The 23,984-nt window shown below is 50.5% G+C and overlaps 1 protein-coding gene across 5 annotated transcripts in view; it reads left to right on the forward strand.

Moving 5' to 3' along the window:
• Positions 1-8,446: 8,446 nt before the first annotated feature.
• Fanca (FA complementation group A) overlaps positions 8,447-23,984 on the forward strand; it is a 41,381-nt gene continuing 25,843 nt past the window's right edge. For 3 of the 5 annotated variants that reach the window (XR_009594506.1, XM_060391820.1, XM_021631209.2), the window contains exons 1-19: positions 8,447-8,536; positions 8,830-8,939; positions 10,726-10,819; positions 11,104-11,237; positions 11,352-11,447; positions 12,430-12,503; positions 13,641-13,753; positions 15,213-15,295; positions 16,011-16,044; positions 16,903-16,966; positions 17,456-17,568; positions 18,125-18,201; positions 18,563-18,704; positions 18,989-19,122; positions 21,129-21,239; positions 21,738-21,833; positions 21,915-21,974; positions 23,009-23,097; positions 23,774-23,834. Coding sequence is in view for 3 of the 5 variants with exons in the window: in XM_060391820.1 (XP_060247803.1) it covers positions 8,458-8,536; positions 8,830-8,939; positions 10,726-10,819; positions 11,104-11,237; positions 11,352-11,447; positions 12,430-12,503; positions 13,641-13,753; positions 15,213-15,295; positions 16,011-16,044; positions 16,903-16,966; positions 17,456-17,568; positions 18,125-18,201; positions 18,563-18,704; positions 18,989-19,122; positions 21,129-21,239; positions 21,738-21,833; positions 21,915-21,974; positions 23,009-23,097; positions 23,774-23,834 (1,764 nt within the window). In the remaining 2 variants the exon portion in view is untranslated. Of the gene's footprint in view, positions 8,537-8,829; positions 8,940-10,725; positions 10,820-11,103; positions 11,238-11,351; positions 11,448-12,429; positions 12,504-13,640; positions 13,754-15,212; positions 15,296-16,010; positions 16,045-16,902; positions 16,967-17,455; positions 17,569-18,124; positions 18,202-18,562; positions 18,705-18,988; positions 19,123-21,128; positions 21,240-21,737; positions 21,834-21,914; positions 21,975-22,083; positions 23,098-23,773; positions 23,835-23,984 lie in introns of those variants that run through there. The other 2 variants (XR_009594507.1, XM_060391821.1) reach the window with 2 other exon arrangements.

Raw genomic sequence — 23,984 nt, forward strand, 5'->3', positions numbered from 1 at the left:
GGAAAAGAGGAAATGAAAGAGAAAGTTTCCTTTGTTCTGACAACCTGGAACTCTGGCTCTTTTCTCCTGATCTTCAGCAACTTCCAGGCCTCCCTCAGAAGGGACCAGCAGGAGCCTCCCGCAAAGAGTCTTGTTTATGTTAGGAACTGGAGTGTGCTCACAAGTAGTTTAAGGAAAGTCTGACTCACACAATGTCCAGTGTCGGGTGGCAGGGCCCACTGATGAGGCAGGCTGTTTCTGGTTGGCTGGCTCCTAGAATGGTTTCTGCATTTGGAATTGGTGGGAATATGACCTACTAGCAGAGCGTCAGGAATCATGACTCAGTTAAGGAGTAAGCCACCTCCATGCTTTGTTTTCCCGGGAGTGAAGGGCTACAGCTGGGATGTCACGTGGGGAGACTCTCTCAGGTGGACGGGGGAAATGTAAGGCAGGCAATCCCAGTGTGTGGGAGTCCCTGGTCCAGAGAGCAGCAAAGAGGCCGAGCAGAAGGCAGGCACCCTGCATGCTCACGCGTGCACACATGTACTGCCTACTTTAGTGGCAGAAGCACGCTCAGGAGGTGTGTCGTTTTGCCATCTGTGAACTGAAGGGATGGAGTTGTGGAGCACTGGGCTCAGACTCAGCTGGTCAGGGGCGAGGCTTCTTACCAATGGGCCATCTTAGCAGCCCTAGAATTGCAATTTAAGTAGTGTCAGGGAAGCTGTGGAAACACTTGCAGGTGGACCCTAGTTGGAGAAACGAGGTCACCAGAAGCAAGTTCTTAGGGACTATGTTGTGTTCTAGGCCTCTTCCCTCTTCGGTCATCTCTCTCCAGCTCACCGTGAGCTGAAACACTTTGCTCTGCCTTAATGCCCTGCTTCACCACACAGGCTGTAGGAGCAACAAGGCCAGGTGACCACTGACTGAAGCCGCGGAAACCAAGTCCAAATAAATTCTCCCTTATATTAGTTGTTTTTTTTTTAATTGTGTAACAGCAATAAAATATCTGCCATGCCTACCATCTTTATGTTAAAGCTTTGAGTTTTCCTTGTTGGCTACAAGTGACTGAGTTCTTATAAGTGTGAACTCCTAGCAGCTGCTGGCTTTTTCACCTGAAATTATTGTTGGGAGAATCCCTAAGTATTCCCAAGATATCAACCGCAATTTAGAACAATGGGTCACACATACATGAACACTCAAATACACACTCACATACACTCATACATCATTTTATGAACCTGGGGATTGAACACAGGGGCTTGTGTAAACTAGGTAAACACTATAAAATTGAGCCGAGCCCTGACCCTATCAGGTTCTGCTATCTCCTCTTATCTAAAGACTAGTCCCCTCTAGCTATCCAGTACAAGGAAGCAGAAGCGTCAGTCTGTAGCCACTTGTAGAAAGCATTGTTTTCTTTCTTCCCAGGTCATTTAGTCAAGTTCCTCCCAAAGGGCCAGGGGAACTCAGAAATGGACCTCAGGTGAAACATTAGCCCCAAACCTCTTGATGGTCACTACAGCAGCAAGGAAGGAGTTCCGCCTTGTAGCCTAGGAGCCTGGAGTGTCCTTACAGGCAGCCATCAGAACTGAAGAGTGGGTCCATTCAAAGACAGTTAACATGGCCTTGGCCCTGTAACTAGACGAACTGGCTTCTGACCAGATGGGTGTTCTTGGTGCAGGAATGAGCACTCTACCAGTTTGTATCTGAAGTCAGTCAGGGTGACTGTTTCCTTCAACTAAAAGTGGCGCCGGGCTAAGACATCTGGTTTGTCTGCAGACATGTTTGAAGCTGACTCACAATGGAAGAAATATTTCTAGCTGGGCAGTGGGGGTGCACACCTTTAGCCCCAGCACTTGGGAGGCAGAGGCAAGTGGATCTCTGTGAACTTGAGCCCAGCCTGGTCTACAAAGCGAGTCCAGGGACAGCCAGGGCTTGTTACACAGAGATGCCCTGTCACAAACAAACAAATGGGAAAAAAAAAAAAAAAGAGGAGGATGAGCAGTAACAGCACACATCAGAGACAGAAGCAGGCAGATCTCTGAGTTTAGGGCTATCCTAGTCTACACAACAAATTCCAGATCAGCTAGAGCTATACCATGGGACCCTGTCAAAAAACCAAGACAAGGGGCAGCAGGTGAGGGCTTTGGGTGTGTGACAGGGTTTTACACACCTTCGGCTATACTCTGAGCTTGGTGCTTTGGAAATACTCATGGGACTTGAATTGTAAATCATCCTCCATAGCAGCAACAGACAGGAGTGGCTGTGGGCTGATGGTCACGCAGCCGTAGATGGAAATGCCCTAGAAGTTAATCTGCACACATCAGTAAAGACACAGAGTCTAGAAAGTCCCCGTTCTAGGTTCTGTAGATCAAGTGGGCAAGGGAGGGCTGGATGTTCAGTTGTTCTGCAGCTGCAGTTTCGGGGCCATTCCATGGCATTTCAGGGGTGCTGCTCTAGAGCCTCTAACGGCCTGGCAGGACAGGTGAAGCACCTGGCACCACGGCTGGAGGGAACCAGGCACACAGCCAACTTCAGAGCAAAGGTCTCATCCACCCCCCTAGACACCGGCAGAGCGGATCCACCTGCCAGAAGTAAAGTGGTGGGCCCTCGCCATCCGAACCCAAGTCCACTCTGGATTCAGGTCGGCTTCTCCCCAGAGACTCCTGTTTGCAGTGAGTGATGGGGCTTGGTGTTACCTGAGTTCAAAGGCTCCTGAATGTGCTCTTTGTCACATTCTTTGCAGCCAGGCAGATCCAGCGTTTAAGGGCCCAAGAGGAAAAGCTGAAATGTGAGAGCCTGGTTTTGTGCTTAGGTTTATTTTTGGGATAACGATAAAGGCTGTGACTCTCCAGGGATAACGGATAGAGCCAGGCTGTGCTTGCTCAATGAAAGAACCCAGGACAGCAAAGGAGGGAGGGACTCTGGGAATGGGTGTCACAAGGCGTTAGGGATACAGAGGCTGCCCCCGGGAGTGAGAAAAATCCGGAGAACAGGACCACATACTGCCACGAGGCACAGGGAATCCAGAGTGGAGTCAAAATGAGGACAGGGAACTAAGATCCAAACTGCAGAGAGCAGCAGCCGGAATGTGTGGTGCTTCAAAGCACACAGAGCTCGGGCGAGGCTGGGAAGGAGTGTGGGGTGCCCACCCACTGGCAGGAGGCAGAGGCGCCCTGTTCGCTGCGCGTGGAGAGGAGCTGAAGCCATGTGCGAAGCCTGAACTGGCGTCAGAAAATCCGGTGACCGCACACCAACGGGATGCTTTCCTGGTGTGTCACGCCGCTTCGCCTGCTGTTGCTGTAGCTCTCCTCACTGCTGGCAGCCAGTCTTGGATGACAATGTGAACACGCACGACTTCCCAGCGGCCCAACCGCCCAACACCGAAGATGCAATTGTGACGCATTCCATTCACACCGAGTTTGACCCAGTCTGATGTTCAGATGTTCAAACATGGGATACACCAGGAATGCAACGCCCAACACTGGCCCCGGCCCCTCATATTCCTCTCAGGGATAGTTAGTGCAATGCTGCGTCAGCTTGACACGGTTGTCTTCATCCAAGGGAAGGGAGCAGCGATGGAAAAAACACCTCTGTAAGATCTGGCTGGAAGGCATCTTTTTCCATTAGTGATCAGTGGGTGAGGGCTCAGTCATTGTGAGTGGGGCCACACTGGGGCTGGTGGTCCTGGAGTGACTGCTTTCAATGATGGCCTAGGAAAGTGTAGATTGGGCTGGAGAGATGGCTCAGAGGTCCTGAGTTCAAGTCCCAACAACCACATGGTGGCCCAATACCATCTATAACGAGATCTGGTGCCCTCTTCTGGTGTGCCTGCATATATGCAGACAGAACACTGTATACATAATAAACAAATAAATAATTTTTTTAAGTGTAAACCAAAAAAATCTTTTCTCCCCCATTTTGTTTTTGGTCCTGGTGTTTATCAAAACAATATTAATTCTAAGTAAGACAAATGGGCTTTTGTTTTTCTTCCCAAAATATCATATACCCATGACAAATAGGCACCCTGTTCTGCACATGGGAGACACACTGCGCTTCTGTGCAAGCGCTTCTGCATTCTACAGAACTGCAGACCTATGGTGAGTATGTCGCCGTCCGCTTTCCAGCTCTTGCTGGCCTTCTTGCTCGGGTGGGAAGGTGTCCTGGGACCCGAGAGCTCAGGAACCACACAGCTCTGACAGGAGGCCTCCTCAGGAACCACACAGCTCTGACAGGAGGCCTCCTCAGGAACCACACAGCTCTGACAGGAAGCCTCCTCAGCAGAGGTGCTGCAGCAACCAGGGGAGGGCATCCCCAGCTGAGCCAAGGCGCTCAGGAGCCTCAGTCCCACTCCACTTCTTCAATTCTCTTCATTGCTTCTTGGCTTCTTCAGATGAGAGTCACATCAGGTGGCAAACCTCATAAGAGATTTACTGGACAGTCCAGGGTGTGGGGATGAGCCCAGGAGTGGCTGCCTCTGTTCCAGGGAAAAGAAAGCAGAGAACTAGCAGACACAGCATTTATATAGGATTTCTTAGGGGGCGGAGCTTTCTAGGGCAGAGATTTCCAGGGTGAGGATTGGTCATGCGACAAGGTGTTTACACGAATTTGAACTCTGAGTTAAACACAACTTTCCTCAAATGAACTGTGAACTTACGCTAAGGGGCCATTCCTGGTCCTGAGCCCTGCCTGGCAATGTCAGACCCCCTGCTTCAGGGGAGGGCTTTCTCTGCTCAGTTGGCCTGAATAGCCAGCAGTTCTCACTGAGGGAGAACTGTGTGCACGCCAAATCCAAGTCAGCACTGTTTGCTTGATCACTGCCACACCCAACCACTTTTCTCAGGTGATTCTTGGCCATTTCCACACATGACTCCTGCAGGCTGGAGAGAGGCTCAGCAGTCCAGAGCACTTGTTCTGTCAGAGGACTAGGGCTCAGTTTCTAACACCCGAAATCATCCATAACTCCTGTTCCAGGGGCTTCAGCGCCTTCTTCTGTCCCCCAGGGGAACCAGGTTTGCACCTAGTGCACAAACATACATGCAGGCAAAATATTTATACACATAAAATAAAAACAAATCGAATTTCTAAAAAATTTGGATAAAAAAGTATATAAACTTGCTTTTCCCTTGCATGGGTAGGAACTAAACTCAGTGCCCATTCAGCTAGGATTCCACATTTGACCTGTTCCCTGCCTCCCTGCCAGCAAACTGCCCGCCAAAGCGGCCGTCTCCACTTATGTTCCCATCTGTAACGCTGGAAGATGTCTGCTTGCTTTAGCTCCGCTGACAGAGAGCAGGGCCGGACATTTGAATCTGCCAGATGTGGTGGCTCACGCTTGCAATCCAGTGCTCAGTGGGCTGAATGAGGGCGCAGGGGTCTTCATGCCAACAGGAGCTACAGAGACCTCGTCTCCAAAGCAAGCCTGGCTGGGTGTGGTGTGCACACCTTTAACCCCAACATTTGAAGACAGAGGCAGGTGAATCCCTGAGAATTCAAGGCCATCTAGGGCTACACACTGAGACTTCACACACACACACACACACACACACACACACACAAAAGTCACAGGGAAAGGAAGGTTGTCCTCTGATCACTCCAAGCATCATGGAACTGAATATTCTCACACCCTGTCTCTCTCTTCCTCTCTCACACACATTAATAATATTAATAATAATAAATAAAATTAAAAGCCTTGTGAATCTTTGATAGGTATAAATGGCTGAATGTGTGTTTTGCTTGTTAGAGTGAAGAACAGGTTTAATTTTTTGTTTTATTGTTTTAATAGTTCTTTCTTTTAAAAATTATGTATTGTTGTTTTGAGACAGGGTCTCTCTTTGTATCCCTGGCTGGCCTGGAACTCACAGAGATCCACCTGCCTCGGCCTCCCAAATGCTGTGATCAAAGGAGTGCACCACTAAGCCTGGCTTTTTTTTTTTTTTTTTTTTTTTTAATGTGCTTTAGTGTTTTGCCAGCAAAAGGGCACCCCTTAGGGGCCTGAAGAGAACAATGGCTCCCCGGACGTTGTTAGCTGTATGGATACTGAGAACAGAACCTGCTCAGCCCCTAGCCACCGAGTCGTCTCTCCAGCCTGCGAGAATCCTCATAGAAAAGTAAGAAACGAGTATGCTACATTCATAGCGCAGAAGACATTTATGCCCGTGGATAAAGCATGCAAGGTTCTCGTTTGTGTCCGTGCGTATGTGTGTGAACACTTGTATGCACGTGTGTGTACAGTGCAGAGGTCAACGCGGGGTGTCTTCCTCACTTTCCACCTCAGTTGCTCCGTAGCCCTGTTTTTCAGATGGGGGTCTTGCTGTGTTGCCTAGGCTGCCCCAAACTCCTGGGTAAAAACGACCCTCTTGCCTTAGTTTCCGGAGCAGCTGGGATGCCCGGCTTGTGCCACCGTACTTGTTGAAAATGCAGATTATAAAGCAGCAACAAAAAGAAAAATATTTGCAGCAAAAGCTTGAAAACACACAATAACTGTTAGTGGTACTTGTCTGCTGGTGTGACTTGGGGTCCGCAGAGCATCGTTTTCGTAATCGCTGAAATGAAGAGGCTGCATGGCTGTATTCCCCGTGAAGCCGAAGCAGGCCGGGAGCCCTGTGGGGTGCGCGGCGGAGGAGGGATTTGTGTTGGAGGGTCCACCTTGCGGGCAGTGGTGGAAGTACAGCCAAATCTTTTGATGGCGGCGGCGCTTCCTCAGAGAACCCGCACCCTGCTGGTTCCGTCCTGAACTGCAATGAGGCCCGGCCGCAGTGATGAGTTTTTGTTGAAACGTTCGTTTTGTTGAATTGGTTCTCTTCGGTTTTATACATTTCGGGGTAAATGTCCTCTTTGCCGTGTAAAGTGGCTCTTTGGCTACCAAAACAGTTGTACCACGTTCAGGCCACGGAGGCGGATAAATCTGATTCTTGGAAAACTTTGGTGGGCATTTGCTCCACTCTGGCTCTAAGAATGGCTCCTCCCTCTGCTGATTCACTCACTTCCTGCTGGGCGAATTGTGGTCACAACCTGGCGAACATGGACATTTCAAGCCTGTCTCCCAGTAAGAGTCTGCGCATATGCCTGGGATAGTCCTGAAAATCAAGCATAGTGCAGACAATGCTGACTCGTTCCGTGTGTGTGTGTGTGTGTGTGTGTGTGTGTGCGTGCGTGTTTCTTCCAAGACAGGCTTTCTCTGTGTAGCCCTGGCTATCCTGGAACTCACTCTGTAGGCAGGCTGGCCCAAGCTCAGAGATCCACCTGCCTCTGCCTCCATAGTGCTGGGTTCAGGCGTGAGCCACCACTGCATAGCTTCACTCTTTGCTTTCTTATGATGCTGCTGATAAATAGTTTTGCTGGAGGAGGAAGAAGGAAATAGCAAGGTTTAATTGAAAAGCGTGTCTGTGAAAATGCACTGACTTTGTGCCCAGCGTGTGCGCGCTTACTCTGGTGCCGACTGGCAGCTGGTACTGAAAGGGCTTCATTTCAGATTCCCCCAGTTTCTTTTCTGTCTTGTCCCCTTCCCTCCCTTGTGGTCAGTAGTCCTCAAGGAATCTGGAGCAACGAGGTTGCTACGGTTCTGAGTGGCGGGACTCCGCCCTCCTCGGTTGGTGGTGGTCAGTGTTCGGATGTGTGTGGATGCTTCGACCGGACAGCGGAATCATCTGTGGAGAATGTGCGCCCCGGGCGAAAGGGCCGCTCGGATTCGGCGGGTCTCGGCGCTCCCGGCTGTGGTTCAAGTCCCCGGTGCTTCTTCACGCTCACCTCCAAGTGCACATACGAAGCAGAACCCCTCGTCCTTCCCAAGGAGACCCCTGACTCACAGCAGCCCCCGGCTGGGTTTCCTTCCCGAGAGCTAGGAGAGCTTGGAGGTAAGGATGCGAACTCTATTCTCCAAACTTTGAAAAGTCATACCCCAGCACCAAAACGTTCTTGGTCAATTTCCCTGAAATCAGAGCCAAACAAGCACAGCAGAGCATTAGGGATCGACCCTGTGTATTTTTGCACAAAGCCGGTGAGAGGTTTCAGTATCCACCGGGCCGGAGCTTGTCACGTGATCTCCCTAGGCCACTGTCTTCGTTTAAGCCGCGCAGTCAATTCGCACTGGCCAGTCCAGCTCCAAGTTCGGCGCCCCTTTCCCCTTAGTTGTCTCGTGCTGGTGTTTTGCACCGCGGCTGACGCGTGACCCTGCCTATCCTGCCCCTCCCGAGAGCTGCCAGAGTCATCGCCCAAGCCACAACCAAGATGGCTGCGGGGCCGGGCTGGTTCCTCGAGGGGTGGGGCCGAGCGTGCCAAGCCAATGAGCGCCAGTGCGTGGCTTGCGCCCAGCCAATGAGCGCCAGCGCCCGGAGTGCGTCTAGCCAATGAGCGTCAGCGCCTGGCTTGCGCCCAGCCAATGAGCGCCAGCGTCCGGAGTGCGTCCAGCCAATGAGCGCCAGCGCCCGGCCGCTGCCAATTAGAAGGCAGCGCGGGCTCGGCGCGGGTGTTGCAGTCGCAATGGCGGAGTTGAAGGCGGAGGGGGTTGCGGCGGGCGGTGGACCTCTGCGCCCCCGAAAATCCTGGACTGAGCTGCTGGGTAGGTCTCGGTCCCGCCACCCTCCGACCTCAGCTCGTCAGCGCCCAGGGCGGTCCTTCGTTCTCCGGGTCCGTTCTCCGCCGCCTGCCCTCTCAGGTCCCCGCGTGCCGCAGTCCTGCGACCTGCAGCCCCCAAGGCAGCAGGGCCCCAGGCCTTCCGGTCCCAGCCGCCTGCGGCCGTCCAGATCTTGGGCAGCTAGCTTTCTTTCGACCTCCGCTCAGTGTGTGTGTCATCTTGTCGTGTACTTTGCGCTATAACATTCCCAAAAAATTGTTTTACTTTTATCCCTTTAGCGGGCAGAGTCAAGAAGCAAAAGTATAATCCTGAGAGGGAACAGAAATTAAAGGAATCCGCTCTGCACCTCCTGAGACAACACCAAAACATGCAGGACCTTTTGCTAGAGGTGAGGAAAGTGGTATGAGTGGAGCGGTGGGTGTTGGGAGCCCAGCCACACCGTAATCTTTACCATATCCCTGTGAGCTTGTGTACCTGGTCAATAGTGCCACCTGCAAACCAAGTGTCAAGAGAGCTGACTCTGTCTTACGCCTTCGGAGATTAAAGCAGATGGGTAGTAAGTTTACTAGTTCTTGAAAGGCTTTTGTAGTTTCCCTCCCGAAAAAAAGTACTTGATGGGCTGGAGAGATGGCTCAGTACATACTGTTTTGTTTTTATGTGGGTGAGTGTTTTGCCAAAATGTATACACCATCTATGTGCCTGATGCTGACAGAAATCAAAAGAGGACATCTGATCCCCTGGAACTGCAGTTACAAGGATGGATGGTGTGAGCCACCATGTGGGTGCTGGGAATCAAACCTGGGTCCTTTTCAAGTGCATCAAATGCTCTTAACCACTGAGCCATCTCTCCAGCTCTAACACATCATGTTCTTTAAGAGGATCTGAGGTCAGTTCCCAGAACTCATCTCAGGTGGCTCACAGCTGTCTGTAACTCTAGTTCCAAGGGATCTGACACCCTTTTCTCTGTGGACACTGGACAAACTGGTACACATACAGAGAAGCATGTACACCGACCGTGCTGGCTAGTTTGAAGTCAACTCAGCGCAAGTTAATGGTCATTTGGGAAGAGTTCATCTCTGTTTAGGAAGCCCCGCCCCATCGGCCTTTGGGCAAGCCTGTGTTGCATTTTCTTGATTAATGATTGATGTGGTAGGGTCCAGCACGTTGTGGGTGGCACCTCCTGGGCTGGTGGTCCTGGGATCTACAAGAAAGGCTCAGCAAGCCTGTAATCAGCACTCCTCTTTGGCCACGCCATCAATTCCTGCCTGTTGGTGTATTTGTTTATCCTTTTTATTGGGTTCTTATATTTCCCACCCTCCTTTACCCCAGTCCCTTCCAACACCAGGTAGGAGAGCTAGAAGGTTAGTGGGAAAGGGATGTAGACCTCTTTAGATTACGTCCTGCTCACTGGCGTTGTAGAGTTCCTTGGGGTCAAGTCCAGTCTTTTTTGTCAGGGTATCTCCAATTTCTGTCCTTCAAACCACAACAGTAGCAACCGGGAACAGTAGCAGGGAGCTGTATTCATCTTTAGAGCCCTCTGGCTCCTCTCAGGGCTCTGGCATTTATTCCCTCTCCAGAGTCCTCAGCTGGCAAAGATCATGCCCCTGCTAATACACAAGGCGATCATAGTTTGCAGCTGTGGACAAACTGTAGCAGCCCTATATCCAACACCTGGAATTCAAACAAAAATATTTATATAACTGGGCTTTAAAGAGACCAAAACTCTCACTACGCCTGCCTCAAGTTCCTGTCCTGACTTCCCCCATCATGGAATACAAGTTGTTTTATATGTTTCTTTTTGTTGTTGTTGGAGGAGGTGGGGAGTGGGGCAGGGTTTCCCTGTGTAGCTCTGGCTGTCCTAGAACTCACTCTGAAGACCAGGTTGGCCTGGAATTCAGCAACCCAGCAGCCTCTGCCTCCCAAGTGCTGGAATTAAAGGTGTGTTGCCATCACTGTCCAGCAGGACAGAGCACAAGTTGTAAGCTGAAATAAACTCTTTTCTTCCCAAGTTGCTTTTGGTCATGGTGCTTTTTCGTAGCAATAGAAATTCTAAAACACACAGACGCACACCCTAAAGATGGGCTGAAAAACAAAGCAAAATTTGAGAGTGCCCATTGTGCAAGCTGCACGCAGCTGGGTCTCTGAAAGTGAGTTCTTTACGTTTTGGTTTGCAGGTAGAAGATCCACAGTGTAAAAAATTGTGCCTCAGCAAACTGATGGAGGGTGACAGACCTGAAGCCACCTCAGAGCGCTCCAGCTCCCTCATCTGTGAGTTGTCACTGTGTGTTTCAGTTCACTGAGCACAAAAAAATACGTGTATGGATGTATTTTCTGCCCGTATACCTGAGGACATATGCATGCCTGGCACCCCAAAGAGGCCAGAGGAGGGGGTTGGATCCCCTGGAACTGGAGTTACAGATGGTTATAAGCTACCATATAGGTGTAGGAATGGAACCCGAGTCCTAAGAGCAGCCAGTGCTCTTAACCACTGAGCTGTCTCTCCAGCCCATAGAAACGTTTTCAACTTAAACCTTCTCTGTTTTGCTGTTAAGGCTTTGCTTTTCAGGATCAAGCCTCCAGGCTGGGAGTTCCTGTGGGGATACTGTCTGCCCAAGTGTTTGCTCAGAGCATGCAGCAGGTCTGCGTGGAGCCCAGCCACCCTCTGCTGCTCAGCCCGCAACAAAGAGTAAGAGGCCGGCCCCTTCAATAAGGACAAACGTCCTTGGGAAAATAAGATATTTCTTTAATATTCTTTTTAGATAATTTACCCTTTTTATTAAAAAATTGTATCTCTTTTTAGAAGAAACTGGCATCTTCATTAGAGGTTGCTCAGCATTTGTTGGCACACAATATGTTCTCCCGTCTCACCTTCTGTCAAGAGTTATGGAAAGCACAGGTAAATCTGAAGTTCTTTCAATTGGGATTTTTAAAGGCAGTGTTCCGTTGTTTTGGGTCTAGGATTTTCTTAGGAATTTGGCCAACTATATCAGTAATTACAGAGTTTAAAAAGGGGAGTTCATCAGATGCCATCAGGGCGGAGGAAATGCTTCATGTTATATGTCAGCCCCCTCCCGTCATTACCAGTATTTGTTAGACTAGGGACATACATGCCTGTGATGCCAGCACTTGTAAGATACAGGCAGGAGGACCTCTGAGTTCAAAGCCAGCCTGGTCTACTTAGTTTCGGGCCAGCCAGAGCCACATAATGAGACCATGTGTCCCACCAAAGAGATAAACCAGAGCACACTGTGGAAGCACAGTCCTCTGACGTCTCGGGGCACACTTAGGAAGGCTCTCCCAGAGTAAGTAGAGACCATACTGATGTGGGCTGGGAATGTAGCTCAGGTGTGAGGATGTTTATCTAGCATGCATGAAGGAGACCCCAGCTCCTCACAAACTGGCCACAGTGTTGCGTGCCTGTCATCCTAGCACTAGGGGAGGTAGAGGCAGGTGGATCTCTTGAGTTTGAGGCCAGCCTGATCTACAGAGCAAGTCCAGACAGCCAGTACACAGAGAAACCCTGTCTCCAAAAAGCCAAAACAAATTATACTGCCAAGCTCTATTTGAAACATTAACAAGAAAACCTTTTAAAATCTTTATTGTACATGTATGTGTGAGTGTGTTCTCAAGCCATGGCGTGTGAGTGGTGATCAGTATGTAGGAAGGATTGGAAATGGCGTACTGACCCCCTGGGAGGGGGTCAGAGCTGTCGCAGGCCGCAGAGGGCAAGCCGAGGACAGGACCAACTGTGCAGTACATGCTACATGAGTAGGAACCTGGAGCCCTGCAGGCCGCCATGCCGTGACACTCGTCCTCTGGGCATCTGAGCATCACCTGGGAAGGTGCACACGTTGAGGCAAGGCTGTTGTGTGTTTCAGAATTCTTTGTTGCTTGAAGCTGTGTGGTGTCTTCACAGGCATGGCGTTGTGAGCCTGCAAGAGCTACTGCAAAGGTACTTCACTAGTCGGTCTGCACTCTCTTATTTAGTACCTGTGTTTTCTTTTTTAAAAGACTTGTTTATTGTGTATACAGTGTTCTGCCTGCATGTATCCCTGTGCACCAGAATAGGGCACCAGAACTCACTATAGATGGTTATGAGGCACCATGTAGTTGCTGGGAATTGAACTCAGGACCTCTGGAAGAACAGCAATTGCTCTTAACCCTTGAGCCATCTCTCCAGCCCCAAATAGCTTTAGTTTTCAGCTGTTTAAAAAAAGTGATTGATCGATGGATTGATTGTGGTGCATACGCCATGGCGTGTGTTTGGAGGTGAGTTTTTTTTCTGCGTGGGTTCTGGGGGCTGAGTTATAGTGGGAAGCGCGTTTACCTGCTAAGCCCTCTTGCCTGGCTGTGCATGTTTTCTGTGTACATGTCTGGTGTTGATGGTTTTTGTGTGTATGTAAATGTGCGTGCTTGTACAGAGGGCAATGTGGGTGTCTTCCACAATCAGTCTCCACTTGGTTTTTGATGCAGGATCCCACTGAACCAGGAGCTGGCCAGTTTGGCTAGACTTGCCAGCCAACAAGTCTCAGGGATCTTGTCTCTGTCTCCTAGCCCTGGGCTCTCGGAGCAAGTCACTGATTGAACCATTTCCTCAGCCCCTCTCATTGTGATTATTTTTAAAAATGGCAAAAAAGAAAAAAAGACAAGGAAGTGCTTGGGAGGCAGAGGCAGGTGGATCTCTGTGAATTAAAGGCTAGCCTGGACTACATGAGCTTCAAGCTAGCCAGGGCTACATAGTGAATAAAAACCAAACAACAGCAACAGAAACCGAAACAAAGAAGAGCTTAGGATGTAGAGTGATTGCAGTGGCATAGTCCCATAATCCCAGCCCTCAGGATGGGGGTGGTATGTGGTAGTAGAATCAGAAGTCCCAGGTCAGGGCTGGAGAGACGCTCAGAGGTTAAGAGCACTTGTGCTCCCAGAGGACCTATGTTTGGTTTTCAGCACCCTGTCCCTGCCTCCTTTGCTCCTTGAAACCGTTACTGGCCGGTGCTTCCTAGCTAAGCGAGTATTGCTATAAATAAATAAACATAACTGTGAGGGAAGTGGCCCGAGTGTGATCAACTGTGGTTCTTTGTGTCTTCAGCCACCCTGACATGGAGGCCATGACCACGTGGCTCTTCAGAAACCTGTGCTGTCTGTGTGAGCAGACAGAGGCACCCTGCCCATCCCCTGACATTACAGAAGCCATGCTTGCTGGTATGTTTGTAGCAGGCCGGTTCCTGGGGTAGTTACCCACTTTGACACTGGGGACTAGTGCAGCTCACCGGGTCAGTCATGGGCTCCTGTTTCCTGGGTGGCTGGAGTTCTAGGGAGTTGACTTTGTGGCAGGAGTCGGGGTCCTTCCCTGGACAGTGCTCCGGTGTCTGAGCTGTGGAGTGCTGTGGCAGCAGTCCCAGACAGGTACCACTCGTCAAGGATGAGAAGCGCGTGCTCTGACCAGGCAGCTTCTAGGTTTCTCCTGTTCTGGTGTTTGAACGGGTCTTGTTCTGCCTGGGTCTTACTGTGTAGCTCTAGCTGGCTTGGAACTTGTTATGTAGAGCAGGCTGGACTCAGAGCTCTACCTGCCTCTGCTTCTCCTGAACGCTGGGATTAGTGGGGTGTGCTACCACACTCGGTCTTTTTTTGCTCTTTTGAGAAAGGGTCTTACTCTGTAGCCTAGCTGACTGTTCACAGTCACGACAGTCTTGTCTCAGCCTTGCCAAAGCTGGGACTACAGTGCCATGTAGATTTGTTTGTTTGCAAAAGACATTTTTCCAGTGGTATAAACTGCTTACATTTCCTGTAATCTACCCTAGATATGTAAAGTTGAAATCAATGGTAAAACAGAAAATCTCAGTTCCAGGCTTCTTTATTCTGATCTTTAAAGTCAGGAATTAGCCAGTTATGTATTAGATGTGGTGGCTCATTCCTTTGGTCTCAGTACTCCGGAGGCAGAGGCAGGCAGGTTTCTGTGATTTCGAGGCCAGCCTGGTCTATACAGGGTGCTACAGTGTGAGACTGTCTCTCAGGCCCCAGCCCAAAGAGAAAAGTATGAATCGGTTTTTCTCCTTCCTCAGAACATGGTGCTTCTGTGTGGTTGTGCCATATATATATATATATATATATATATATATATATATATATATATACACACACATATATATTCCTTGTCCACCCTGTCTGGCTTGGTGGGCTGAGAGTGAAGGTGATGTAGGCAGTTTCAAAGTTTAAAAAAAAACAAAAACAAACAAACAAACAAAAAAACCAGGCATGTGATTTAAGCTTACAGTCCTGGGATGGAGAGGCAGCTCAGAGAGCCTGGGTTTGATTCCCAGTCTCCAACTGGCAGTTAACACTCCAGTCCAGGATATCTGATACCCTCTTCGGGCCTCTGTTGGCCCCCATGTTCGTGCAGGCAAAACATTCATACACATGAAGTAGAAATAAGATCTTAGTGAAGTCTTTATCATAGACTTTTTAAAGAAGTTGGAGAAATGCTTGTGTCTGGGTCGGGTGGGCAGTGGCAGCCATAGCAGTTGACGTAGGGCTCGTGCTCTGCGTATGAGCAGTTCCCTGGTCTGTGCACACTTGTACTCCTCTGAGGTGGGTGGTCTATGAGTCACTGCTGTTAGGAGTTCATAATACATATAAAGTACTCGGAGATTTCATTTTTCAGGTTTTGTGCAACTGTTGATTTCAAGGGCATTTCAGGAAAGCTTGGATCCAAAGAGACCTGTGGAGGCTGAAAAGATGCCCCAGGTAGGAAGGAGAACAGTTGGGGAAAAGCACAGTCCCCCTCCCCCAAGGCAGAGTCTCTCTGTGTAGCCCTGGCTGTCCTGGAACTCACTCTGTAGGTCAGGCTGGCCTCAAACTCACAGAAATCTGCCTGCCTTTGCCTCCCCAGGGCTGGGATTAAAGGTGTGTGCCACCAGGCCTGGCTTGATCTTGAACTTCTTGAGTTTCCTGATTCCGGATTATAACTGTGCACCTGGCACTCCCAACTGTGTGATGTGCTAGGGACCTAATCAAGGGCTTTCCTCTTTGTGGAGTTAATCTGCCTGCCTGCATTCATCATCCCCTTACTCTTTTTCTTTCTGTTCATTTCTCTCTTACACATAAACACTGCTCTTTTTTCTGTCTGTCTGTCTCTCTCACACACATACACACACACTACTCTTTTTTTCTGTCTATCTTTCTCACACACACACACACAACACTTTTCTTTTTTACACACACACTTTTTTTCTGTCTCTCTCTTACACACAAATACACATGTACACACACACACACAGCAGAACTTAACTTGGATTTATTAAGGAAATGAGAAGGAACTCCCAAGAGTGGGAGGGCTTCCTAGGAAGACCGCTTTCCAGGCAGTTTCTCACTTTGCCTCAGCATAGCAAGGCATCCTGCTGGATATTGCTAGCATGTTACTGCCTGAGAATTACTGAGTGAGTTTATGTTCTCTTTGCAGGTTGCCACTGTCGTGCTGCAGAGAATGCTGACTTGTAAGTTATTCTCAGCCTCAGGCTGCAAATGGCTAATCAGCTTCCTACCAATTCTGAGAGTCCAGTCTTTCCATCTGAAGCAGCCACCTCTGCCTCACTGCAGGCCTGCTTCTGGAGGCCTCTTATGTCATGTATTTGGTGTGAACTTGCTTCTGTCTTTTGCTGTGGCTCTCAGTTCTTTCTCATGCCTCCACATTTCATTTATTTGTTTATTTATTTATTGTACTTTTTTGAGGCAGGGTCTCGAACTCAACAGGGATTAGTCTGCTTCCCAAGTCCAAGTGTGGGATTAAAGGCATCCACCATGCCTAGCTAATTTTTAAGTTATATATATATATACACACATTTATATATATTGTGTGTATGTATTTTACCCGCATATATCTCTGGGCACCATGTGTGTTCCTAGTGCTTACAGAGGCTGGGTGTTGCTTCTCCTGGAACTGGACTTACAGATAGTTGTGAGTTGCCATGCGGGTGCTGGGAATTGAACTTGGGTCATCTGAAGAGCAGCCGGTGCTCTTCAAGACAGCCATTTTCCAGGCCCCACGTTTTGAGCTGTGGCTGGGATGTGGCCAGTGGCAGAACACTAACCTCCATGTTCAGTCCCCACCACCACAAGCTCTGTAGAACTAGAGTGTCACCAGCTCAGCACAGCTCTACAGTTGTGTGTGTTCTCCTCGCCTTTAAAGCTCTGACGGCATGTAAGTGGCTTGGCGAACCTGGTGTCATCCAAGGGGATTCTGGGCCTCCAGAGGTCTAGGACAGAATTCGGCTCCTTGTTTGAGAGCACTGGGGGTGACACAGGACAGACCATTCTCAGGGCTGATCTTGTTTTTCTGTCCTGTCTATTATCAGTTGCCCTTGATACCCTGGATGCTGATCCACAGGCCACTCCGGATTACCAGGCAGCGAGGGGCTGGTATGTGTGGGCCTGCCTTTCCTGTGACAGCTGCTCCACCCGGTGGCTGGCTGGGCACTGTCTGCCGCCTGGCTGCTTTGGGGAAGCCTGTTGCTAAAGCACTCTGTCGAGCCCTGTGTGAGGTGGCCGGGTGGGGGGAGGGAGCGCTTCTTATTGTAGCCTCCAGACTTCTAGGGTGTGGGACCCCTAAGGATCTTCAGCCGTACTTTTCTGCTGAGTGCCAGTAAGCCCCATCTGAGTGTTCGCCCTCAGCTTTGCTCTGCAGCCCCAGCCAGCCTCCAGTGTCTTTTCTCCTGCTTCTGGACTCCTGATCTTCTCTCTTGGTGAAACTGTACCTCCCGGGACCCACTTGATTGATGTTTGTAGCTTCAGGGCCTGGTAGAGAAAGTGCGGCCCGGGCTTGAAGGAGGGGGAGCCCTGTTGGTGTTTGGGCCCGATCCAGGCCAGGGGTGCAGCTTTCCTTCCTGCACACCCTTATGCTGTCTGCAGGTTTGGTGTGTACTCTGGACATCGGTGCTGTGGTGTGACAGCCGTGGATTCCCTGAAGCAGTTCTTTAGTTCCACTCTCACTCAGATTCTGACCTACAAGCCTGTGCTGAAAGGTGGGTCACCGCGATGTGCCTGCTGCAGTCCCTCACCTGCTCTGCAGTCACATCCCCTATACTTTTGGTGAAACTGGACAGAGTTGTCACTGACCCTCAGGCGGATTTGTGGCTCTTTAAGACCCCTTGAGCTCATGACACTATCCCAGTGTCTGGAACCCTTGTTGTCTGAACCCGGCATCCCTCTGATACTGAAGGATGACCTCAGTTAACAAAAGGAAATGGTTGTATCAACAGTACTTGAAAAAAAAATTAAAACAGGAATGCCTTCACGTTGAAGGTTTAAACAAACCCACCAAAGTTTTTGTTCTTTTTATTTTATCTATCTTTGTTCTTTTGAGACAGGGTTTCTCTGTGTAGCCATGGCTGTCCCTAACTCACTTTGTAGACCAGGCTAGCTTTAAACTCACAGAGATCCACTTGCCTCTTCTCCTGAGTGCTGGGATTACAGGCATGTGCCACAGTGCCTGGCTTGTTTCTTTCATTTTTTAATAAATTCTGGTTTGAAGTGGGTTTTTTGTTTTGTTTGTTTGTTTGTTTGTGTCTTCCTCCCCAGTGTCAGACGCCATGCAAATGCAGAAAGAGTGGAGCTTTGCAAAGACACAGCCGCTGCTCACCATGCTGTACTGCAGGGTGAGTGCAGGGCGGGACCCACTGCATCAGGGTTGGAGGAGTAAGGCGGACCTGCCCGACTCCTGCAGATGCTGCTGTGTGAGAAGGCTCTGGAGTCTCCACCAAGACAACTGTCCTCATCAGGACTGCTGCGTAGGGCTCAGGAGGCCGAGCCTGTCCCTGGGCAGAGCCCTGCTCAGAGTGAGAATCCTTCCCGCCACGCTCACCACTGCAAAGAGCAGAAATATGGTGGTCACTGTAGGGGCTCCTTGCTGAGTCTGCACTGTTGCTGGCATTGGAGAGATGGGCTGGAGAGAGCAGAGGGGCCTGTCTGTTTTATATTTTTTTTTGTTGAAAGGGGCTGGGGCTTTTTGTGATGCAGGTTTTTGTGGCGCTGGGTCTGGAGGAGTCAGTTGGCTGTTTACAGGAAGTCCTGGAGCTTCAGGAGGTTAACTGGCGGCATGTGCTCTCCTGTGTGTCCACACTGGTCGTCTGCTTTCCTGAGGCGAAGCAGCTGGTGAAAGGTTCGTGTTCACGGCAGCCCCGTCACGCTGTTAAGCACACATGTGATTTGCACGCTGATGTCAGTTGAATCCCAAACAACAGAGGCTGAGCACATCTGTGATAAAACCTGGCTGTCTATCAGGTTAGGGCTCCTTCTGAGTCTGAGGCCGTTTGTATCCAGCATGGGGTGACTGTTGCCATCCGGGAGCTGCAGTCTGGGTGTGTGCATCCTCCCGGCTCAGATACTCAGTCACCTGCAAAGCTTGCCTTTCCTCACCTGCCGCTCACTGCCTTCATCTCACAGATTGGGTTGCCTGTTTGATGGCCCGGGCCTTTGAGAGCTACCGCCTAGACTGCATGGTTACTGCATTCCTGGTTGTGCGCCAGGCCACTCTGGAGGGCCCCTTTGTCTTCCCGTCCTACACAGACTGGTTCAAGGTGAGTTACCAGGCTTAGCTGACAGACTGAGGGCTGCAGGGGGACCCGCTGGCACCCTGCCCTGTGCTGTGTTCTCTGTAGTGAAGGAGGTCAGGTTGGCATGCTTGGCCGAGGCAGAGCCTCACTTGTTTCTAGAAGGTGTCTGCCATGCTCAGTGCGCAGCCCAGAGGCTCTGTGTCCTCACTGGCCACCTGTTTCCTGGAGTGTCCTTCCCTGACAGGGGTCACCCAGGGACCTGTTGGCAAGAGGAGGCACAGTGGCTGCCCCTTCTCCCTGAGGGTGCTGAGGTGTGTGCCATCTTTCCTGTGTCTCCCTCTTGTTTTCGTCTGCGTGTCCTGTTCTTGTCTGTGCAATGCTCCTGAGACTCATCAACCTCACAGGGGCTTTGAGGGCACAGATGTTGGGTCATCCCAGGCCTTTTGAGTCTGTGCTCCAAGGTGAAATCTGCAGGGAGATCCCTGGCCAGCCAGTATAAGCAGAGGCTCATAAGAGGCTGAGCCAGGATGTTGTGCTTGTGTGCGAATGCACGCGTGCCTGTACTAGTGCTGTCAGCAGCTGAGAAATCTCTTTAGCCCCAAAAAAGAACCATGTTAGGAGCTTGGGTGGGCCTGAGCAGCCTGTGAGTAGAGTCAGCTTGGCCTGACTGGATCCAGAGGTGTTGCCGCTTCCTTGCATTTAGCAGACAGTTGATGTCTCTGAGCTGCCTTTCTTGACCTCAGATACCAGCATGGCGTTATGAACAATCCCCCTTTTGTTTTTTGACTGGGTTTGGTTTCTCTGTGTAGCCCTGGCTGTCCTGGAACTCACTCTGTAGACCAGGCTAGCCTCAAACTTTGGGTTCCACCTGCCTGCTGGGATCAAAGGGGTGCACTCCCACGGCCTGGCTGAATGGTGTTTAGTATTTGCAAGTCTAACATGCAACAGAACTGGCTGATTGTGACAAATTGTGCACTTCCACAGCCCACCGCAAAGCTTCAGTTCACTGGTAGCTTAACATTTGGTCCCAAGTATGCACTGTCTGTCCCACGTGGCCAACGAGACAGGACTCTTTGTGGTTATTGTCCATCCCACATGGCCAGCGAGACAGGACTCTGGAGTTAGGGTTGGGCAGTTTTCACATGTGGACATTCTCTTCGCAATTCATATATGAGAAAGTCCGCGCTCTGATCGGTTTGAAGTCTGTTCCCTCACCGCGTGGTTTAACCCCATCCTGGCATAGCGTCCATGGCAGCAGGGCTGCCTCAGGCTCTGTGACTCCAGTGTCTTTGCTTGGGGTCAGAGGCAGCACTTGGGGCCTTTTCCCTTGGATCTCTGTCCTGTGGTGACATTTCCGGTTTTGCTGAGTTTGGAGACAGAAACGAAATGGATGTGTGAGGGTTGGCCTGGTGGACCGATTGTGTTCCTGTTCCACCCAGGGTCCCATACTTACTATCTTGGTTTATTTTACTTTGTTTGCTTTGTTTCTGTTTTTGAGACAGGGTCTCATTTTACCCAGGCTGGCTCAAACCCACTGTGTTGTTGAGGGTAAACTTCCAACCTGACCCATGTGTCCCTACCTCCACAGCGCTGGGGTACAGGCCTGCACTGCCACACCTGTCTTTTAGGATTGCTGGGATTGAACTTAGGGTGTTACTTGTGCCAGACAAGCACTCCACTAACTGAGCTATATCTGCACCTCTCTTTTGTCATTGTTGTCTGTTGTCTCAAGACAGGGTTTCGGTTTTAGTCCAGTCTGGGCTGGAACTCGCCATGTATCCAAATACATTCGTCCCGAGTGCTGGAATTACAGGCCTGAGCCAGCACAGCCTGCCACAGATACTGTTTACCAAGCAGTTTGACTTCTCTAATAATCATGGCCCATCTGTGAAGCAAAGTCACTTCCGTGTTTTCTGTTTGGGGCAGACCATAGCTACTAAGCCCTTGTTGGCCAACACAGCCACAGAGTGGGCACCTACTGAGCAGTGGCTGGCCACTGGGCCTCATGTCATCTCTCTGTCTTTCTGCAGGAGTCCTTTGGGAGCGCCTCTGGCTACCACAGCTGCAGCAAGAAGACGCTGGTCTTCCTCTTTAAATTCCTGTCTGACCTCGTGCCCTGGGAACCTGCTCGGTACATGCAGGTAAGGAGCCAGCTGCTGCATCCTGTTCTCTGCTCGTGGTGTCCTTTCCAAGGCTCACTCCAGCTTCCTGCATGGCACACGGAGCCATGGCTGGTTTATGCCCATCCCAGCACGGGCTCTCGGGAGAGTGAGCAGGTCCAGGTGGGCTCTGGAAAGAGGCTGTGGAGGAAGGGTTAGTGGTAGATTAGTGAGTGTGCGAGGATCTATTTTTTGCTCTGAGTCTGGACCCCAGTCTTCCTTGTACACTATTGTTTGTGGCCAAACTAACCATTCTTTAAGACTGGCAGGTGCCAGTACAAGATAATAGAGCTATGACCAACACACACACACACACACCAGCTCCTTACGGGTTTCAGTTTCAAAAGTCCCAGGTGTCATGCCTGTCCTGACCATCTCATCATCATCACTGTACTTACTCATTGTCTAGTGCCGTCAGTGTTCCAGCAAGACACCGTGATAGCCTGTGGCCTGACCTTGCTGGACTGTGCTCTCTCGTAGGTGCACATTTTCCACCCGCCCCTGGTCCCACGCAAGTACCATGTCCTGCTTACAGACTACATCTCGCTGGCCAAGACAAGGCTCGCTGACCTCAAGGCAAGTGTGGTCACTGCTCCAGCCTGCATGGCAGCACCCAGCGCCTGCCTCTGGATTCACTGTTGTTTTGCTCCTCTGAAGGTTTCCCTGGAGAACATGGGACTGTATGAGGATCTGTCCTCCGCTGGGGACATCGCAGAGGTAACGAGTGTTGCTTTCTGTGGACCCGTTGTCCTTGCATCAGTTGGGTTGTGGCTTGGAGCTGGCAGGGCTGTTTTCCTGAAAGCGCTTTGTGTGTTTTGTCCCTCAGAGTCTGTTTGACAGTGGTAGCCATGTTTGAAGACACGCCTGTGCTACAGTGGACTCTCCTCGGGATGTTTTTAGTTTACAATTCTTCATTTAGTTTAATTTTAGTCTTCTAATTTTATCACACTTATTTGTGTGTTCATATGAGGTGGTGCCTGTGCAGAGGCTAGAGGATGACTGGAATGCCTTCTCTCCTTTCACCTCATGGGTCCCGAGGATTGAGCTTGGGTCTGTAGCCCGGTGGCAAACACCGTTACCTCCTGGACCATCTTGCTGGCCCATTTTTATTTTTCATGATATCCGGGGGCAGGGGCATGCGTGTGCACATGTGGAGGTCAGAGGACGATTTGTGGAGGGTTTTCTCTTTCGTGGGGATCCAGGGGTTCTAAGTCAGGTTTCCCAGGCCCGCATGGCAGGGACTGTTACCCACTGAGCTGTTTTGCCTCTCTGTTTCTCCCATCCCTGTTTTCGTTGTGACAAGATCATGTAGCCCAGGCTGACCCAGCCCTCACCTCCTGGGTACTTCGATTGTGGACATTTGCTGCCACACCTAGCTTTGCTATTTCAGAATCTTTTGAAATAAGCCTCTATTAAGCCTCTATTCTGGCCCATCTGGAAGCCTTCCACCTTCTATCCTGGAAGATCGGCAGAGAAAGAGACAGGGAGACAGACAGAGAGGGCTCACACCAGACACAGGAGTGAGGAGGTCGGCACTGGCTTTTTAAGCTGATCTGATCCCAGGGCTCATGTGAGACCAAAAAGGACCTGGGGGATTTGTGAATATTCCACAATATTGTGAGGTGTATGGTAGACACCGCACCTTTTATCTCTAAAATGTCCAGAAACGCCTGGCAACAAGGAATGCAAGTTGTTGCCAGGTCTTTCTGCACGCTCACTTGATTTCTCTCTCCCGCCCTGTATGGAGCCAGCCTCAGAGCCAAGCGATCCAGGACGTTGAGAAGGCCATCGTGGTGTTTGAACAAACAGGGAAAATCCCAATGCCTGTCATGGAGGCCAGGTAGGAACAGAAGCTGCTGCAGAGCGACTGCTGGCTGCAGCATGCTCACACTTGCTCACACATGCTGCCACTCATATCCTGAGACTCTTGAAGTCTGTCCCGTTTTCACACGGTGATGGGAGGGTCACAGTCTGTTCTGGGAGACAGGAGTTGGTGTGGATGCTGTGTCAGAGGTGAGTTCTGAGGTGGCAGAGAGTGAGGGCAGATCTGTGTCGACTTCTTTGTCACCTTTGTTTTGTTTTTAGACAGTCTTATTGTGTAGACTTGGCTGGTCTAAAACTCTTTATGTAGACCAGGCTGGCTTTCAACTCCCTGCCTGCCTCTGTCCCCTGGGAACTAACAGTAAAGAGATGTGCCACCACACAGAGCCTGTCTCTTCTGGGACAGTATTTGGTACACTTGTACTCTGGAACAGGTGATAGATGGTACCTAGCTAGAGCCACAAGGGAAGGATTACTGACCCAGGCTAGGAAGAGATTTTCCTTTAGTGCTTCTGGCGTGACCAGTAGGAGCCAGGCTGGGGGAACTGAGTAGCTTTGTTGAATTGTTGTGATCCCTGAGCATGAAACACATCAAAGCCTTGTGGTGAGAAATGCCCTACTGGGCTGGGGGCAGCTTGGTGGAAGAAGCCATTTTCCTGCGTTCACTGCAGCATGTCTGCTTCTCCGTGTCACAGTATATTCAGGAGGCCCTACTTCCTGTCCCACTTCCTCCCCACGCTACTCGCACCGAGAGTGGTGAGTACCCTCATCGTCTCCTGCTAGCTCTGGAGGATGTGCTGCCTGCCTGCTGCTCCCCGTCCACCTGCTGCTCCCCACCGCTGCCTTCTACTCCCGGCCTGCTGCTCCCGCCTGCCTGCTGCTCCCCGTCCACCTGCTGCTCACGCA

The sequence above is a fragment of the Meriones unguiculatus genome, chromosome 10, assembly GCF_030254825.1.
Source record: "Meriones unguiculatus strain TT.TT164.6M chromosome 10, Bangor_MerUng_6.1, whole genome shotgun sequence".
In the NCBI taxonomy this organism is placed as follows: Eukaryota; Metazoa; Chordata; class Mammalia; order Rodentia; family Muridae; genus Meriones; species Meriones unguiculatus.